Genomic DNA, 19,627 nt, shown 5'->3' with positions numbered 1-19,627 from the left:
ATAAATTGGGCGATGTTAGTCAGCCCTTTTTTCTTTTTTTTTACACATTAAACTCAGTCAAAAATAAGAACGTTTAAATATCAGTGTTTCCCACAGGGTTATCTACTTGGGTGGGCGTACTCCGGGGGCGGGGTGGGGGTGTAGGGGTGGATTTTCCCATTCCTGCTACTTGCGTCTCCTATAACCTCATGATCCACAAGTGAGTGACGGCAAACTAATGTTACATGCGATATATCTGGTCACGACACTTTTTTTTTAAATATATTTTTGATTGAAATTTTTTGAAATCTACTTGGGTGGTGGCCACTTTACTTGGGAAACACTGAATATTCCCTCCACCCAATTAAATGTCCTCTCTGTTGTAAAGTTGAACAAATACTAAAGGGCAAAGTATTGTAAAATATTTAAATGTTCGAGCTGTAATTCATATCTTGACTGTTGCAAGCTTCAAGGGACCAAAAATGAAGTTATTTCATGTATTTTTTTAATGAATTGGCCGGGACCCGGGTTACTTTCATCGTATTGTAAAGTGTTCAAATGTCGTGCCAGTTGACATTAACGCGCTTGTCTTGTATGTCTCTTGTGGTCTGTGCCCTTACCTGTGCTGTCTCCCTCCCATTTGCATGTCCTCCTTTTTCATGTGTGCATGTGCATGTCGTGGGTGTGTGCGTTTCCCTTTTGTTAATTCGTCTTTCGTCCAGATCTCCACAGAGGAGTCGTCCTCCTTCGGCCCGGCCGTCTCCAACGTTCGCCGTCCTCTCAAATCGGCGCTCAAAAGCGCGTCGGCCGTCGGCGACGCCAACACACCTGATGGTACGTCACGGCCATGTGATTCACATCAAATGGGAAAATCTGATTTTGTCTTTTTCCTCAAAGGCTCTCAGATGCTTTCCTGTGCTGACCGAGACAAGGAGATGCAAGAGGTGAGAACAAACTGTGACAGCAACTCACTTGTTCCACATTTAATACATGTAGTAAATGTATGCCATTATTTGCCACAACAACCCTACTTGAAAGCCTAACTTTACTTTGAATCCCTAACCCAAATTTTAAACCCTATTTTGAAACCTTAAGCCTTCTTTAAAAACCCTGCTCCTGATTTGAAACCCTTACCCCACTTTGAAACACTAATTAAAAAGCTTAATCCTAATTTGAAACCCACATTTGAAACCCTAGCCCTACTTTGAAACACTAATTTCAAACCGTACTCCTATTTTTAAACTCAAATTTCAAACCTATTTTAAACCCCAATTTGAGACCCTAACCCTGATTTCAAACACCAATTTGAAACCTTACTCATCTTTTAAACCTAACTTGAAGCCCCACTCCAAAATAAAAAATATATATATTTGAAACCCTAACCCTACTAATTTGAAATCTGATGGTTTACCCTAAGGTTAATTTGAAACCCTAGCCCTACTTTGAAACACTAATTTCAAACCGTACTCTTATTTTTAAATTCAAATTTCAAACCTATTTTAAACCCCAATTTGAAACCCTACTCATCTTTTAAACACTAACTTGAAACCCCACTCCAATTTAAAAAAAAAAAAACAATTTGAAACCCTAACCCTACTTTTAAACCCTAATTTGAAATCTGATGGTTTACCCTAATGTTAATTTGAAATCCTAACCCTAATTTGAACCCCCAACACTAGTTTAAAAACCCCCAAACCCTACATTGAAATCCTAGCCCTAATTCAAGCCTTAATTTAAAACACTAACTCTGGTTTAAAACCCTACTTTAAAACTTTGAGGTCACACACTGTGAGCTGTGGGCAGGTCACTTTTGACCGCATAAGATCTAAGTGAGTTCAGCTCGAAGTGAGCGGATGTCAGAGTGAATATTTTTGGCTATTGATATCAGTAGCTCCTTTTTGTTTCCTTCAAGCTGTCAGCAACACTTCCCTCACCTAAGGAGATTTTTTTTTTTCCCGCCTCAAACTGTACTTTGTCCCTCATGTTGTCTTTGTCTTGTCATGCGTCCACTATCCTTTGGACCCTCTTTCCCGATGGAAAGAGCCCGTCTGGGGCGGCCCCTTGTGAAAGAAGGAAGCCCAAACGCGTGAGGATCTCCATGGCGGTAAGATTGTCTTGTCTGTTGCCTGGTAACCGTTGCCTTGCGACACACCCGGCCGGCTACTGGAGGACCAAAGTACTTGTGGCGCATGAGCAAAATGTGCGTGCGTGCGTGTGTGTATTCTGCAAGGTGTCTGATCATTCCGATCATTCCATGAACAATGAACAGCACTCATATTGAGCTATCATTTATGATAGCATGTCTGGAGTTGAGTTTTTAGAGACTTTAATTCATCTTAAAATTCCCCAAAAAACACATTTTACAATTTGGATTTGCTAGTTCTGTTTCTTATTATTATTCCAGTAATCCTCACTCCTTTGTGGGGGTTCCCTCCAGACCACCCCCGCACCAAGTGGATTCCGCCATATAGAAATACACTATTTGAATACTCCCTAGACATGTTTTTATAGCGTTTATGACCCTTAATTTATTTTTAACAAGCACACATTTTAAATTTGTATAAACACATAATATACTGAGAGAGAGCAAGAGCAGTGGAAAAGCAATATTGCACAGTGTAACAAATATTGTTGTTGTTTTTTTAAACAAACTTCATTTATCATCCCATAATATTTATCAAAAATCATCCCGAAAATATACATTATAAACTGCTGTTCACTTTTTGTAGACATAAAAAGTGGGATTGAAGAGGATTTGACATTCAGTAATCATCAGCAAAAACTGAGACAATACTTTCTGTTTTAATTCTTCTTCTTTCCAATGTACATCGTGTCAAACAAAATAGCCTGTCACCAACTACTGGTCAACAGTGGTAATGCGTGCAATAGTTACAAACTGAACCATGAAACTGCAACCTGCGATGGAGGGGGATTGCTTTATTAGTAATAGTATGTTTGTAATGTGAATATAGTATTTCCTTTTGTTTCATCAGGACTCAACTGAAGTAGAAGACTGTATGAGCCCAACTGAGGTGAGACCCAAAGAAACAGAATACTTTTGTAAGTATCAGTAGTACCGATATGTCCTTTCTGGTTTTAGATCGCCGAGTGGCAAGAACAGCAGCTGGACCAGCCGCTAGATTTTAAGAACTCCAAGATCGACCCCGCTCCATTCCAGCTAGTGGAGCAAACCTCGCTTCATAAGGTGAAACCAGCCCACCTAAACTGTGTGGGACTGAGCTGGTTATGTTTCCAACATCATTCCTGTATCTTGTACCCTCTGCAGACCCACACCATCTTCTCTCTTCTGGGTCTGGATCACGCCTACGTGACCAGCATGGGCCGTCTGGTCGGTGTTGTCTCTCTCAAAGAGGTTTGTGCTTCTCTTTGGCTGGGTACACACCTAACGATCTTTAGCATCAAAATCGATTTTTGAAGTGTGAGAGTCCCCATACCTACGTAAAAAAGGACATTAGACTGGGTAAACATTTACAATTGGTTGCCCATGGCAATTTTCAAGCTGATTGGGGATGAAAATGTCACCCTTGACACACACCACACCACAGAATAATCACTCCAGATGATCTTTTAGACATCCGATAAAGTGTGAAAGGACCCACACATGAAAAGCTGTACAATGAATCCACTGACACACCTAAGGATTTGCTATCATAAATATTGAACAAGTTTAACATTTACGATTGTCAGATCACCTTTTTGGTGACTTTCATCAGAAGGGAAATAAAATGCTCAAATTACATTTAGGATTTTCAGTCAAAAACATTTAGTGAACAGACTGGGGAGGAAAAATCCCTCTTGACACACCACGCACCACAAAATAATCACTCAAGGTTATCTCTCAGAGACATCCAATAAAATGTGAAAGACCCCACACACAAGAAAAAAAAATTCACTGACAAACCTAAAGATTTGCGATCGTAAATATTGAACAGGTTTAACATTTACGATTTCCGGATCACCTTTTTTAGACACAATCAAATCTTGATCAGAAGGGGATTTAAAATGTTCAAATTACATTTAAGACTCTCAGCCACAATCACTTCGCGAGCAAATTGGAAAAGAAAAATTAAACACCACAGGATGATCATTCAGGATAATCTCATACAGAAAAACAATAATTGGGTCTTTTCTGAAAATCGGGCTGCTCGTCAGTATGTGTGTGCCTCAGCCTTGTTGTCATGTGACTAAAACCCCTGTCCAGCTACGTAAGGCCATCGAGGGCTCGGTGACGGTGACCGGCGTGAAAGTGCGCCCCCCCCTGGCCAGTTTCCGCGACAGCGGCAACACCAGCAGCATCTCCGAGGTCACGGAGCTCCACAAGCTATGCATCCGCCACCGGGGGCTCTCGTTGCCGCGGGAACCCAGACCCCCGGACCAAGTGGAGGACCAGCCGGACGTGGCATACCAGGATATGCCCGTCGACGTGTCGAACCCGACCGGCCCGGGCGAGGCCGAGCTCCTGGAGAGCCCCTCGTTCACCGAGGATCAATCGGACTTTACTTTTGACTGCAGCCCCTCCCACACCGAGGAGTCCCAGCTGGGTTGTGACTTTGAGCCACCGCCGGGACAAATTCCTGAGCCGGACCAAGCGGCACGAGGATGTGTGAGTCCTCTTCTGAGTGGCGACCAATCACAACCAGCGTCGGTGAGACAAATCAGTGACGACCAATCAGAGTGATGAATGTTGACATTTCTTCCGTTTGTAGACATGCAGTATCTGTCATGTATAAAATCAGTGGTTCTTAAACTTTTTATCTACGGGTGTCGTTTTGTCACTACAGGTATGTTGAAGTGGGAATTTTTTTGTGTGAGTGAGACACTCTTCCTTGCCTGCCCGTTGAAGAACATACTTGATGAATATATTCGTAAACGGTTCGATTTCAGTTGGCAAAAACATTAAAAAAACGATGACACATCATTTATTTCACATTATTTATTAGACGCGCCGGCATCCCGAACCCCAGTTTGAGAATCACTGATTTTGCCAATGTACTCCAAGTGCCATCCTTATTTGCACACCAGACCAATAGGGGGCAGCGTATTATATTTTGTTATTATACGGGGATACCTCATGTGGATATGTTTTTTCATAAAGTAGGAATGGGGAACCCATATGGCATAATATTTAACCTACAAATACGCATAATAAATAATTCAATTTAAAAGGTGAAATTCATACAAAACTGATTTGAAAGTACTTTTCGTTCCCACACAAAAGCTTTTTTTTTTCCTTTTAAATCAATTTTCTTAAAATGTCTTGACAGGGTGAACTTTCATAAATTTTTGTTTTCTGTGAGTTATAAAATTCAAGATTCTTTTTTAAATTAGGACAAATTGCACTCTGACTAGTAAACATGTGAGTTTCACTTTTTAAATTAATCTGTATTCCAATTTATTACGATGCAGCTGTAGATATTTTTGGGACCAAATGCTTCAAATAGATTGACATTTATGCAACTTGAAATTTTAACAATAATAAATTCCTACCAGTATAAAAATTGCATGAAAGGAATTACATCTTCGCATCATATTTACATAAATGGTATGACTTAATTCAGCATTAAAAAAGGTTCCCCACGCCTGCTTCAAATCACTGACATGAACGTTGAAATATATTCCAGTAGGTCACACGGCTCATGGATGATGTCATCATCCCCGTAGTCAACCAACGTTGTCTCGGGCGTGTTATGGACGCCAAAGGTGGTGCATGTTGCTTATGAATGATTGTCGTATCACCAGCCCGCGTCTTTGAATATTTCCTCGTGCGTGTTCTTTCCTTCTGTACAGACAAATGAATCGCGTGCGCCCAAATCGAGAGGAAAGCACATGCAGCTGTTAACTACCTATTCCCCATAATGGGCTCACCTATGACAGCTTCTATATTATATCGTATACTGTATAGAATACAGTACGTATATATTTGTAAAGCGGTGTTGGCTCATTCATCACCGGATATGCAATAAACAGACAGTAATAATGCGGTAAAAAGGATTTCACAAATTTCACCCAGGCTGTGTTGTCTTGGGTGACTTTTATGAGACGATGTTAACATTTTTTGAAACTTATGTTTGTACACTGAAGGTGTTTTAGGGCCACAACGATAAGAACATTACTTTATGACACTAATGTCCTATTTTCGAGATTAATGTTGTAATACTGGGAGAAAGTAACCACATTGGGGAAAACAATGGCAAAATTAATGTAATATATTTTTTATTTGTATTACTTTGTGCTATGAATTTAATTATTTTTAAATGCGTGTTTTTTTCAAAAAGTACAATGTTTTAGCTAAAAAGTGGTACTTTTGAGATTAAAGTATTGTTATGAGAGTAAAATATATTATTAAGAAAATAGGATGTTTTTGAGAAAAAAAAGTTTAATATTTTCAAGAACAAAAAAAGTTGCAATTTCAAGATTTTAATTATAATATTGCCATGATAATGCACATTTTCCAGATTAAAAGTCATATTTGAACAAAATTAATCTTTCCATCTAAAAAAATATTTTATAAAATCTTTTTTTCCCATAAAAAATGGCATTCCTCAAATATTGTGACTTTAATCTGAAAAAGATCTATATTTTTATTTTGGAAAATATACAACTTTTTCTTGAAAGTCTATGACTTTGACTTTATTATGGATTATGGTCATATTACACTTATCTTGAAAATATATTATTTACTATCGAGAAAATATAAAAATGTATTCTTGTAATATTTAATTTTTTTTTTTTTTTCCCCTTGAAATCTCAAAAACCTGCTCCCTGATTCTGGTATTTGTACGACTTTAATCCAAATGAAATGCAACTTTTTGGGATAAAACTAGATAAAACTGACTAATCTTGAAAATAGATGACTTTTGTCTATAAAGGGTTTTTTTTGTTACTATTAGCACGTTAATCTTGAAAATTTATATTTTTTCTCAAATATACAATTTTATTCAGGTAATAATAACACTTTTATTGAAAAATTTTTTTTTTCATGAAAATATAAGCCTATTCTCAATATGACAACTGTTACAAAAAAAACTTATATGATTATCAAGTTTGTTTTAAAAAGTATATATATATATATATATATATATATTCTGGTAGTTTTACCATGTTTATTGCGCAATTTTACGACTTACACAACACTAAGGAACTTTCAGTTTACAGTGATTATGGCGGCGCCATATGGACAAAAGCGGTAATGTTATGCCTGAAGGAAGACCATATTTCCCATGAGGACAAGCGCATTGCGTTGTTTTTGAGCTCCCGCCAGCGAGTGAAAGCGGGCCAATGTTGATCCTTGGTGTCTTTTTATCCGGGTAGCTTCCCTTTTTCTTTTTTGTCTCCTCAGACAAATCTTTTTAGTTGTTTTGCAGCTTCTACCATGTAGGCAATAATCGTGCGTCGACATTTAAATTGACTTCCATGTTTGTAACGAATGGAGAAAGGGGGAAGGGACATATGCCATAAAGCAGTCAGCACTTTTGTAGTTTTTTGTGTGGCAGTTTTCCTACCATCCTGCTCTTTTTTTTTTTTTTGTGCCAGTAAAAATTATACCGACCCCCTCAGGCCATGGCAAAGGTACCATTCAACTAGTTTTAAGTCGATGTTTCATCAGAAGAGTTATGAACATATTTTATTAAGGTTGAAAAGTTCCTTAGTCCTACTTTAAGTCACTTAATATTACATTGCTTGAAAATATAACACTTCATTTCATAATATTACAACAGGTCTAAAAAAATATGCATGACTATTTTCTCTAAAAATAAATGCCCCCCCCCCAAAAAAAATCCAACTTTATTTTGGTAATATTACCACAATCATTTTGAAAATGTTTTTTTTTTCTCAAAAATATACAACTTTTTGCTTGAGAATATATAACATATATATATATAACTCTTAAAAATTTTCTCATGAAAAAATATTTTTAAAAATCACTAAAATATTAAACTTAATTTCAGTAAAACTATAGCTATAATTTTGAATGTATGACTTTTTTTCTCAAAAGTCAACAGGCCTTTATTCTAACACTGATCGAGGAAAAAATACGTTTACCCCAAAAATGTATACCGTAAATATAAAAATCTTCTCTCAATATTTTGACTGATGTTAAAAAAAGAAAATCTTACATATATTTCAGATGTAGCCTAGATGATAAAAAACACTGTCCGTGACGTTATCTGATAATATTAACATTATAATCTCGAAAATATCCGACTTATAAAATCTTATAAAATTATAAATTTATAACTTATAAAATCATAACTTTAATCCACGTGTATTTCATTCTTTTCAGTGTGGCCCTTATACTCCTTATACCTCCCAAAAATCCACCGCGGTCTCTCTCTCCTTATTACTGACAAAGGCAGCTTTTAAAAGGTCCGTCGGGCTGAGCAGACAACTGCCGCTCCAAGTACAAGTACAAGTGCAGGGCTTGGAATACGCATGAAGCACACTGTAAATATCACTCTGGCTTTCCAGCGGCCGCCTCTTATAAGGGCATCCACATATAACGACCGTTGTAAACTGCCACTGTATCGCCACACAAACATATGGCGACGTGCACACGATTATATTCTGTGATATGACCAAGAATATACGTCTATAATCCAGCCTGGTTTTGAATGCAGCGTTGACATTATGTAACCAAGAAGCACAGAAAATATTGTCGAGTGGCGAATGTGTGTTTTGGAGCCATATTTTTGTTCTCATGTGTGTAAACGTGTGCCACGAATCTCTTTGCTTCGTACAATGTGACGTAGTGCTCGGCCTATAAAAGAACACGCACACAATTCAATGTAAGCTGGTTTGCAGCGTATCTAGTTCAGCAATAAGTCTGTAGTACACGGTCTCCCTTTATATGGCCTGGACATGCTTTTGTACATACCACATACATGCAAGTGTAAATAGATCCAGGATGAATTCAGAGTCAAACAGCCATTGTTCTTTTTCAGACATGAAATATGTTTTTGTACATGAGCCACTGATTTTGGTTTCAGCAAAAAGCACCTTGGGAAGAAAAATCAACTTGTCTCGGCTCTTTTTTTGTCGTCATTTCATTACCAGGCTGGGATTGTGGTTTATTATTATTCCTTTAGCAAATTATTCTGCTTTTGGGGGCCTCAACATGGCCGAAAAAACCCGCAACAAACATTAGTGAGAGTTTTAGGGGTCCTCGATCACAATGCCTTTAAATTCACTCAAGTAGTTACCCATGGAAAGTTTGAAAAATTAGCGCCTGACACCAGTTTGACAAATCGACAGGAAATCGGGTGGAGTCTCAAAGACCAGGAAGTCGTCCATTTTGATTTGAAGCAGCCATTTCACATTCTGTGGCACCCCTGAGAAAGTTTGGGAAAAGTAGTAACAAGAAAAAGACAAGAAAAATTGAAGAGGAAAATGTTTATCATAACAGGACGTACGAAAAAGTCTTAGGGACTAACACCTCGAATTCAACAGGAAGTCGGCCATTTTACAGTAGTTTGAATCACATATTTTTGGGTCACTTTGGCAATTTTCACCAGTGTGAAAACGTAACCCTCAACACCAGTTTGATAAATTGACACAAAAGTGGATAGACATGTCTGTCGTAACAAGGCACAAAAAAACAACAACAAACAAAACCAGTGCCTTAAATTCAACAGAATGTCGGCCATTTTAGTTTGAAGCAGCCATGTCCATATGACCATTTACACACGTTTGAAAAATTGGTAACTGACAGTAGTTTTACCGATTGGCACTGAATTGGGAGGACTTGAAAAGTTTCAAAAACCCATGCATGAAATCGAGCAGGAAGTCAGCCATTTTTGTTTGAAGCGGCCATTTTGGAGTCACTGTAACCATTTATGTGAATTTGAAAAATAAGCTTGTGACACCAGTTTGACCAATCAACATTAAATTTGGTGGACACGTCTTATCAAAACAGGAGACACCAAGAAGTTTCAACGCCCATTGCTCCGTCAACAGGAAGTCGGCCATTTTAGTTTCAAGTAGTATTGGTCAATTTAACCATTTATATTTGAAAAATTACTAGTCACCGACACTAGTTTAACTGATGAGCACTAAATTGGGACAATTTGTCAATCCTATCAGGGCATGTAAAAAAAAAAAAAGACTCAAAAACCCATTCATGAAGTCCAACAGGAAGTCAGACATTTTTGTTTGAAGTCACCATTTTGGAGTCAATTTGACCATTTATACAATTTGAAAAATTTGCCCCCAGCACCAAATTTGGTTAGTATGACTAGGATAATGGGATGCATGAAAAAGTCATAAGGACCAATGCCTTAAATCTAACAGGAAGTTGACCATTTTAATTTGAAGAAGACATTTTTGTATCAATTTGACCATTTACACACGTTTGAAAAATTAGCTCCTGACACCAGTTTCACCAATTGACACTAGTAAATTGTGTGGACAAACTGGACATGTCTACCATAACAATATGCATTAAAAAGTCTCAAACCTATGCATGAAATTAATTAGATAATTATTATAATTTATTATTTATATTATATATACATTTATATTCTTTTTTATATATAATTATTAATTACTAATTAATTATAATATTAATTAATTATTCTGAAGTCCAATTTGACCAATTGTGCAAATTTGAAAAATGAACCCCTGACACCAGATCCAGCAATTTGACATGATATTTGATGGACATGTCTATCATAACTGGACACACAAATATATCCATAAGGACCCATGCCCGGAAATGAACAGGAAGTTGCCTATTTTTGTTTTGAAGAAGCTATTTTTGGTCACATTGTCCACTAACACAAGTTTGTCCAATCGACAAGAAATTGGATCAACGTGTCTAGCATAACAATACGCAAAAAAATAAAGTGTCAAGGGCCCTGTTGGTTTTGAAGCTTCCTGGAAATAAACGACAAGACTCGTGCGCTCCAGAAATAGTCACCTTATATTTTGACGTGTGCAAGGACATTCAGTATCAACATCCACGTGACACAGCATGAACCCCGATAAAATACAACACTACAAAATATTCCATAGAAAAACAACGCCATAGCAACACTTGACACCAAAAAATGTACAAAACTGACAGCGTTACATTCCGCTCGCAATTCTCCTGTGGTGCTTTTGGCCTGAAAAGAGACTTAAGAGAGAAGAGAAGAAGAAGGACACGAGGCAAAGCAGAACAGATGACGTCATATCCACCATCAACGACACGGACCACACATCACATCAAATATTCTTTCTCCTCCTTCTTGTCTCCTCCTTGGTCCTGGTTCTCTTGGTCTTCCTCGTCCAGGGACGCCACCCCGGAGGACGCCTGGTCAAACGGGAAGTGGCCGCAGCTCCACGCCCGAGCTTCGTGGAACACCTCATCCTCGTCTTCCTCTTCCTCCTCTCCGGGAGATTCCGAGTGCGAGGTAGAGTAGCAGGAATCGAAACGGGCGGGCCTCCACTCAGGTTTGTGGTGGACGCACACCTCGTCGCCGCCGCCGTCGCCGCCGTCGTCCTCCTCGGAAATCCTCTCAGACGGGACCGGAGCTGCGCGTGTAAGATCGGACGTGGTGGAGTCTAAAGGAGGAGGAAAGAGTCAGAAAATCTACGTGGATGGATGGGAAAGATGGGAATGTGGGTTTTGGTCAGTGACGGTGGCGGAATGACGGCAGATGACGTGGAAATGGTTTGGGGGTACCTGCTGTGCTGTGAGGGGGGAAGTCGGCGTGAGAGCCCGTTTTGGCGTCCACGTCGTTGAAGTCTTCCTCGTCCGCGTTGTCCTCGTCCACCGACGCCCACGCTCGCAGCTTGGCCTCGGCGATGGCGAACTGCTCGGCCACGCCTTTTGGGAGAGCCAATGGAGCCAAGTTGGTGCAGATTAGACCTACTATGGGTCAAATTGACCCACGTTTGAAGCTGGTTAAGTTGACGAGCTGTCAAAAAAATCTATAAAATGTTTGTTTTTTTCTATGTACAAAGAAATCCAATGGAGTCACGCTGCTCCTTTCCCATAACTTAACCCTCTGGTTATATAGTGGCTTAAATTGACCCATTTTAAAGTTTAAAGCAGGTCAATCTGATACATTTCAAGTTTAAAACTCTCCAAAATACATGTTATCAAAAACAATTGTCTTTGTATCCACTGCAGGTCAAATTGACCCACAAGTGTGAAACACGTCATTCTGACCCCAAATTAGTTTAAGTTTAAAACTCTAAAAATACATATTTTAAAAATGAACCAAAAAAAAAATCCAATCAATTCACATTGAGGCTCTATACGAGTTTAGTCCTGTTGTTATATTGTGCATGGGTTAAATTGACCCACTGTCAAGTTTATAACTCTTGAAAATATTTTTGTATTTTTTTAAATAATACATTTAATTAAGTCCTACAGAATTATGTTGCTCCTTTAGCAAAACGTAACCCTGTTGTAATGCAATGGGGCAGATTGTCTTGAAAATGTTTTGTTTTTTTTGTATTTTGTTTTTGTTTTTTTAATTAAGAAAATCATACAGTCATGTTGCTCCTTTAGCAACACTTAACCCCAATATATAATACAGTGGGTCAAATGGACCTTTTTTAAAGGTTGAATCTGTTTAAATAGACCTGTTTTAAAGTTTGTAGTACAACTTGACACACTTTTAAGTTCAAAACTCACAATTTATATATATATATATTTATTAGTTTATTTTTTAATACAATAGTGTCTCTGTCACTACCTGAGGTTAGTTAGCCCTGCTGTTATGCTGTGGGTCAAATGAGCCCATTTTAAAGTCACACTGAGCCATTTTAAAGTTTAATAATATCTAAAAACACATTTCTAAAATGTACCCAAAAAATATCCCAGAGTCCTTTTACTTCTCTATAAAAATTTAGTCCTGCCGTTTTTAAAGTTTTAATCTCTTGATATAACATGATTTAAAAAGTGCAAATATTTTGTGTATAAACTTTCTGCTTCAGGCATTATTCTTTTATTGTTGTAATTATATGAACATTTTATTTTTAAAAGCGTTTACTGTATAATAATATAATAAATGTATCTAATTGAACAGAGTGAAACCGCAATATGCGGACCCCGATATCGCGGGGGATTACTGTATACTTTTGCGGAGAGGTTTTATTTGGCGTGCCTCGGCTCAGTCACCGTTGGGGAAACACTGTCAAGTGTTTTGATTGTAGATAAGCAGTAGCATTTTCCTCGAAGCGGAGAACGTCACGGATGAGGGTGAGTCATGGCACAAAAACAACAAGTGTTTTTTCGCAGAGCTGCCGCCGCCATCTGCTCAACGCCAAGATCTGCCGTTCTGCTCCAGCAGACTTTTATGGGATTAGGTGCTTGACAGAAGGTCCCAGGTGCCAGATGATGTCGCTGCTAAACCCGAATAAGTCAAAGGACACGCATGTGCAGTAGGCTGCTACTTTCATGCTACAGGCATTGCAGCATATTTAAAAAAAAAAATATTCTGCATATTTAATTGCATTGCAACAACTTTGTAATATAAAGCATGAATGATTTCACATCACCATTAAAGTGCTATTGACTTGACCTAAAGTGCTACTTTTAAAGACTCCTGGTAGGAAGGAAACATGGCATTATCGGAATTTTAATAATCATGAAATATATTTAATTTTAGAAATGGAAAATGTAGATAAATGGATATTAACATAATTAAAATATTGCTTAAAAGTATTTCTTGCATTACGTTTTTCATTTTATAATCATTTATTTTAATATTATTGATATGATTATTTTGTTAAATATTGAAAAATATTGTGTCTAATAATTGTGTATTTAATGCATTAAAATTAAAATACAATAAAAAAATATATATATAGACAGTAGAATGTTTAATACATTATTGAAATGTGCAAATATGTTAGATTTGTTCAAATTTTACTACTTTAAAAATACTAGTACTAACTACTAATACAAACATTGTATAGCCTGTAATGAATAATCAAAATAAATGAATGCTTGTATTTAAAATTATTTTCAGACATATAATTTAATGCATTGAATAGGCATATTCACAAATAAAAATGTCTAACATAAATAGGTTATCGATTACAAACAATATTACAATTAATTTATTCCAAATTGAACAGAAATATTACGCATGTTGTGAAAAAATAACACATATAAAAATATTGTACAAAATGCATTCCTAATTGCAAATATTAACAATTCTGTATTACATACAATTTCTTCTAATTTTATTGGAACATATGGAAACACTTGTATTTACAATCTTTTATAAATACAGTAAATAAATAATAACTTGTGAAAGCTAAAAATGTGTCAAACTAAAACCAATGAATAAATTGTTGCAAATATGAGCAATAATGTAATTCATTTATTTATTATTGAATGTTCATGTGAATGCTTGGAGAAGGGGGGTAAAAGTGTTGTTTTTTTTCCATTTACAATAGTCTCTAGCCACGTTTTTTACTTCAATTTATCTGAGCACAATAAAATCAGTCAATCAAGAAATTGCATGTAATTTTTACACTAAGTTGTGGCTTTTTTTTGGTTTCTTTGAAAAACTACTACTTGGCTATATGTGCAGTTTCATTTTTCATCAGCAGGTGGCAGTAGCGATTCAAAATTAAATTTTCTACGTTCAGTAGCCGTAAGTATATGCTGCGGACCGCTTACAATTGGATAGCGGACCACAAATGGCCCCCGGGTCATAGTTTGGACACCCCTGCTCTAAACCTTTGCATGAAATTAAACGTGTGTGTTGTACCTGCAGCGAAGCGGGCCTCCTTCTCGCCTTCGCTCAGGTGGCAGTAGGAGCTGAAGTGTGCGGCCTGTGGAGGGTCCATGGGTTTGGGCCAACCTTTCCATTCAATGAGGTGGGCCACTCGGCCCTGAGCCAGCGAGGTGGGCTTGGTCACATGGTCCCTCATCGCCTGAGAGATGCCTGTGTGCGGACAGCCGTGTCACAAAATACAGCGCTGCCTCCAGACACAAGTTTAGCTTAATGCTCACACATAATGCAAAACACTATTGTCGGGCTAACAAAACTAGCACTGATGTCGCGTATGTATTAAACCTTTCAGCAATGGATATTTGACACGGAATCACGGGAAAAAAAATCTCCTTTATGAAGAATGACTAAATATTACCGCGACTTACTGAGTTTGAACTGTACATCTTCATGTCTGTATTATACAGCCTCGGATAAAAGAAGCAAAACGTGGCAAAAACAGTAACATTTTGTAAATTTTATGTAACGATGTTATTACTATATGTTTTTACAAAATAAATTATTATAAAACTCTCTTTATCATTAAAAAAAAACACAATACAAGCATTTTTGTTCATTTTTTTGGCGGCTGAAACGGATTGATAGTATTTCCATTCATTCCAATGGGCATAGATGATTCGAGATACGTGTGGTTAGAGAATGAAATCACCTTTTATCTCAAGGCATCACTGTATATATATCTTTATTACATTAAAAGCACATATAGTATCATTTAAAATGTATATATATGTAAATACAGTATTTAATGTGATCAATTAATTAAAAAAAAAAATAATAATAAAAAATAATCAACACGTGTGAATTAACCAATTGTAGGGAAATACAAAATCATCAATTTGACACCATTTAACATCAATCTTATATAATAATTTGGAAGACCGCGTATATCACAGTATTTCTCCGAGCTGCTTGTTTACCAAATATGGCGCCATGTTTACAAACGTTTGAGAATTTTACCATTCAGGGAGGATCGAGCTAGCGCCGCAAACTCATGGATGCCCACACTTTTCCGCGAGTCCGCCGGAGATTTTCCTGACTTTGGAATCATGTCACTCTCTTCGAATTTCACCTGCCAAGTCACAACAGTGCATGGTTAATATCAAAAATACACTCAAAAGAAACTTTCTGCTGTTTACCTCTGCTTCCTCCTGCCACCTCGTTTGCCTCCTTTCGCTACTCCCGGACCTCAACCTCATGGCGTACATGCAAACTAACAACTAACCACAAACGGCTGGTGTATTTTCAAAGCTTTGCCCTTGCCCTACATTTCCTTGTTAAGCCAGCCAAATGGTTGCCCAAAGGTCATAGTGCAGCGAGGAGGTGAGGTTCAAGCATATGGCTTGTAGTAAGCAGCTCAGGCGCAGAGCGCAGCTGCTAATCCTAAAAGCGATAGTGCCACCTAACCCAACAATCACATCAGGCGCAATCCTTATGATGGGACGCGCTCGTGTCAATTTCTGTCAAATGATCCCAAATACTCGTGCGAAATGATCTATTTAAAAGAACTGAATTGGTCTGAAAAAATAGCATTTATTTACAACAAATAATGCATTTTTGTTTATAACACACCTTCATCATTACGTATAGAAATGCCTTATTTAAAAAAAATTGGATGTTTTTATAGCATTTCCAGCACTTATTTTCTTTAAGGTCTTAAAACACACTTTTCAAATAATACTGTACATCCATGTTTAAAAACATATTGCGAGAGAAAATTGCACAGGCTATTTTGTTACAGTCCCTCAATGCCTTTAAGTGTTTACAGTCAACAAAATCTATTTTTTCCAATGCAACAAATTTATCATCTCACAATCCACAAAACTGAATCTGGCCATGATAAAAATGAAGCTACAGTTGTTGCTTTCTGTTGGTGTAACAAGCAGGACTGAAGAGGATTTGACGAGGATTTGACATTCAGTGAACTTTAGCAAAAACAAGGCTGAGCTTGAAAAACTTCCTGTTTTTTCTTTTTCTTTCAATTGTACAGTGTGGCCAACAAAAGTGTGCCGCCATCCTGTGGCCAAAAGTTGAATTACATCCAAAATAAACTGGAGGCAGAACAAAAATTGTTATTGAACAAAAAAATAAATAACATAGCAGACATAAGTGACAAAAATTTTGACTTGTTTCATTTCTGTTATTTGTTGGAGAAGAGTGTTTGAGATGATAATGGAAAATGACAAATAAAGTGTTCAAAACACATTTTTGACACTATCACTGAAGCAGTGATTCCCAATCAGTGAGCCGTGAACGCTCTTAGTGTGTGCAATGGGAAATGACCAGAATCATAATCCTTTTATCGTCATCATATACATGACATAACGAGATTACAGCAACTACCACTGAAAATGGCGTCTGAAGTTGTAACAACAATTTAAATCTTAGAATCTACACCCCCCCCAAAAAAATTGGGGGAAGAAATGTCACTTAATTGGTCACAAAAACTGTGCCATGATACTTATAGTGACAGACAGAACAAATAAATGATCTTCTATTAGATGACAGAAATTATATTGACTTTTTGTGACATTTTTGTTTAGTGGTGTTTCATTAAGATTTTGTGCCTTGGTTCAATTCAGGTTGCGAATGACTGCTCGAGATGAGCTTCATGCGTAGAACTGGTAGCACACAGATGTCAACTAGTGCAATTGTGCTCACTTCTAACATATACTGTACTTGTCCTGTGCTTGCCAGATAATTCACTAGGACTATAAGACTATAAGTTGTTCGATGAACATTGAAGCACTAATAATAGACAACAATGGTACGAATGAAGAAATAACTGCGTGCTACTAGCGCCATTTGTGGCATTTGACTAGTTAACGTATATGTACTAGTAGCGCCCATATTCAACTAGTGCAATTTTTCTCACTAGTAGCATATTCTATTAATATACTAGTGCAGTCCGCAACCTCAAACAGTAGTTGAAAAAAAAAAACATGTATGTTTAGCAGACGTTCTACTTTAGCGCCCTAATTCTAGTGCACTTAAATTGGATATCAAGGAATCGAACATGAGACGCAATATCAGGCACAGCGCTCATTATAATGCACTGCAACCCCAATAATACATTTGGAAATGAACATCTTAAATTGAAAGGGGGAAAAAAAACCAGCGCTGTTGTCGCAATGGGTGTCATAGTGGATAGTGCAGGTGTACCTAATAAAATGTCCTGGAAATAAGACGCACACACACGCGGCTGACCATGGCGGAGGACCAACAAGTGGGCTCCAGATGAGCCTGCCTGGGCAGCTTCGTTGCGGGGGCGAGTCAGAGACGGTTGCAGGGGGAGCTGGCCGGCTCGTATGTTAAGAAATGGTGCGTTCAAGTACCGCAGCACTGCACACGCGTGACGTCAGGGCCTGCAAATGATGCCGTTACATGGCAAAAACAAGGCAGGGGGACGCAGGGATGGCGCGTGTGCTGCACTCCCCCCATGTCAACCTCCACCCCCGCACCCCGCATCGGTCTCTGCCCCTGCGTCCATCCGTGCACCACTTACCTGTAAATCACATCGCTCATCATAATGCTCAGCGCGTCGTCCAACCCAAAGCCGATCAACAGATTCGAAGAAAGGGAGAAAGCGCGTTCGTCCTCGCGCTGTCACGCCGACCCCACGCCGAGCATCTTCAGCCACTCCGGCGTCCGATTTCCGCCACGAAAGGAGGATGATGACGAGGAGGCAGCATGGATCGCTCGGCTGGCCAAATGTCTCCCGATATGGCGAGCGTCATCAAGGCGGCGGCACACCCCGCCCCTCCCCTCCGGTACCCCTTCTTTTGCAGCTCCCTGTTTGCCCCCACCTACACCCCCCCACCACAGGCCCCAACCTGCAGCCAATATTATTATTTTATTAATTAAGCAGACTCTTCAAAAATGCATTCAACAGGAGGCAAAAAAAAAACAAAAAAAAAACGCAACAACAAAAAAAAAAGTCCAAACACATACGCACGGCAAAGTTAACTTTACCCATTGAAAACTGACAAACAAAAAACCCCACTGAATTCTGTTTTTAACGACCCCCCTGCAGTTGTTGAATTAGAAATGACCAGGATGCCCACATGTGAGGATGATGAACCATCCACCAACCCATAAACCAAAATGCTTTATTTTTTAAAATTCAATTTAATCTAAAATTTCCGGTTTAAAGGAAGCAAAACAGGCATTTGAGGCCGAGAGCTATGAGCTACATGCCAGCAGCCCCTAAGGCAGAGGTGGGCAATCTCGGTCCTCGAGGGCCGGAGTCCTGCAGGTTTTAGAGGTTTCTCACTTCCAACACAAGCTGATTCCAATCAGCAGGATCGTTATCAGGCTTATGCAGAGCTTGCTGATGAGCTGATCATATATCAGCTGTGTTGAAGAAGGGCAACATGCAAAACCTGCAGGACTCCGGCCCTCGATGCCCACCTCTGCCTAAGGACTAATATTTTATGTTAAAGTTTGCACAATGACTAGAGTAAATTTTCAAGATCAATGACAATTTCTCTGGCTGTAAAAACAAACGAAGATAATTTTGTCTTTGTTTTTTTTATTAGTTGCAAAATCCAGTGTGACATCTTACCCCATATAGTGTGACAACATACCCATTACCCATGTCACTCCCCCTATTTGATGGCTTATAGCTAACTCTGCTCTGACACAAAGTAAGAAAATGACATGAATACCAAATATATACCGAAGACGTTGGGCTTTCATCTGGTATACATTTTGTTTATATATGATGTATTTATTCCACGATAAATATAAAAGTATAAAAAGTGATACAATTAGCCCTGGTCTCCTTACTATATTAAGCCCCCCCCCCCCTTTAAAAATAATAAAGATGATGTCATAAGTGAACGTGATACATTTTCCATTAAGATAAATTCTACATAATGTGGTAAATTTCATGT

The 19,627-nt window shown here is 38.2% G+C and overlaps 2 protein-coding genes across 11 annotated transcripts in view; one reads left to right on the top strand and one right to left on the bottom strand.

Moving 5' to 3' along the window:
- The window catches only part of clcn2a (chloride channel, voltage-sensitive 2a), a 78,123-nt gene extending 69,159 nt beyond the window's left edge, over positions 1–8,964 (top strand). For 5 of the 9 annotated variants that reach the window (XM_077556449.1, XM_077556445.1, XM_077556448.1 and 2 more), the window contains exons 19-25: positions 702–813; positions 877–923; positions 2,021–2,083; positions 2,973–3,011; positions 3,080–3,184; positions 3,266–3,352; positions 4,202–8,964. In XM_077556449.1, the coding sequence (XP_077412575.1) occupies positions 702–813; positions 877–923; positions 2,021–2,083; positions 2,973–3,011; positions 3,080–3,184; positions 3,266–3,352; positions 4,202–4,678 (930 nt within the window). In that variant the 3' untranslated portion in view covers positions 4,679–8,964. Of the gene's footprint in view, positions 1–701; positions 924–2,020; positions 2,084–2,972; positions 3,012–3,079; positions 3,185–3,265; positions 3,353–4,201 lie in introns of all 9 variants that reach the window. The other 4 variants (XM_077556443.1, XM_077556442.1, XM_077556441.1 and 1 more) reach the window with 1 other exon arrangement.
- Positions 8,965–10,899: 1,935 nt separating this feature from the next.
- fam131aa (family with sequence similarity 131 member Aa) lies at positions 10,900–18,482 on the bottom strand. Of its 2 annotated transcripts, none has more exons than XM_077559634.1 (5): positions 18,238–18,482; positions 15,693–15,804; positions 14,712–14,888; positions 11,663–11,806; positions 10,900–11,541 (listed from the first exon to the last, which is right to left on the bottom strand). In XM_077559634.1, exons 2-5 carry the CDS (start codon positions 15,781–15,783, stop codon positions 11,198–11,200), a joined length of 756 nt encoding a protein of 251 aa, XP_077415760.1. In that variant the 5' UTR covers positions 15,784–15,804; positions 18,238–18,482; the 3' UTR covers positions 10,900–11,197. The 2 variants fall into 2 exon arrangements, with proteins under 2 accessions (XP_077415760.1, XP_077415759.1); XM_077559633.1 differs by lacking the exon at positions 18,238–18,482 and adding an exon at positions 15,872–16,169.
- Between the last annotated feature and the right edge of the window lie 1,145 nt (positions 18,483–19,627).

The sequence above is a fragment of the Vanacampus margaritifer genome, chromosome 2 (genome assembly GCF_051991255.1).
Source record: "Vanacampus margaritifer isolate UIUO_Vmar chromosome 2, RoL_Vmar_1.0, whole genome shotgun sequence".
NCBI lineage: Eukaryota > Metazoa > Chordata > Actinopteri > Syngnathiformes > Syngnathidae > Vanacampus > Vanacampus margaritifer.
The sequence above is the reverse complement of the archived record's forward strand: the minus strand, read 5'-3'. Positions and strand labels throughout refer to the sequence as shown.

Bases quoted from the DNA above. Each gene is read 5' to 3' on its own strand.
- fam131aa (XM_077559633.1), bottom strand. From the start codon at position 15,940: ATGTACGCCATGAGGTTGAGGTCCGGGAGTAGCGAAAGGAGGCAAACG. The intron at 14,889-15,692 runs GTAAAATTCTCA...GTCCGCACACAG, and splicing joins AGCTCGATCCTCCCTGAATG to GCATCTCTCAGGCGATGAGG. The intron at 11,542-11,662 runs GTACCCCCAAAC...CTCCTCCTTTAG, and splicing joins CCCCCCTCACAGCACAGCAG to ACTCCACCACGTCCGATCTT.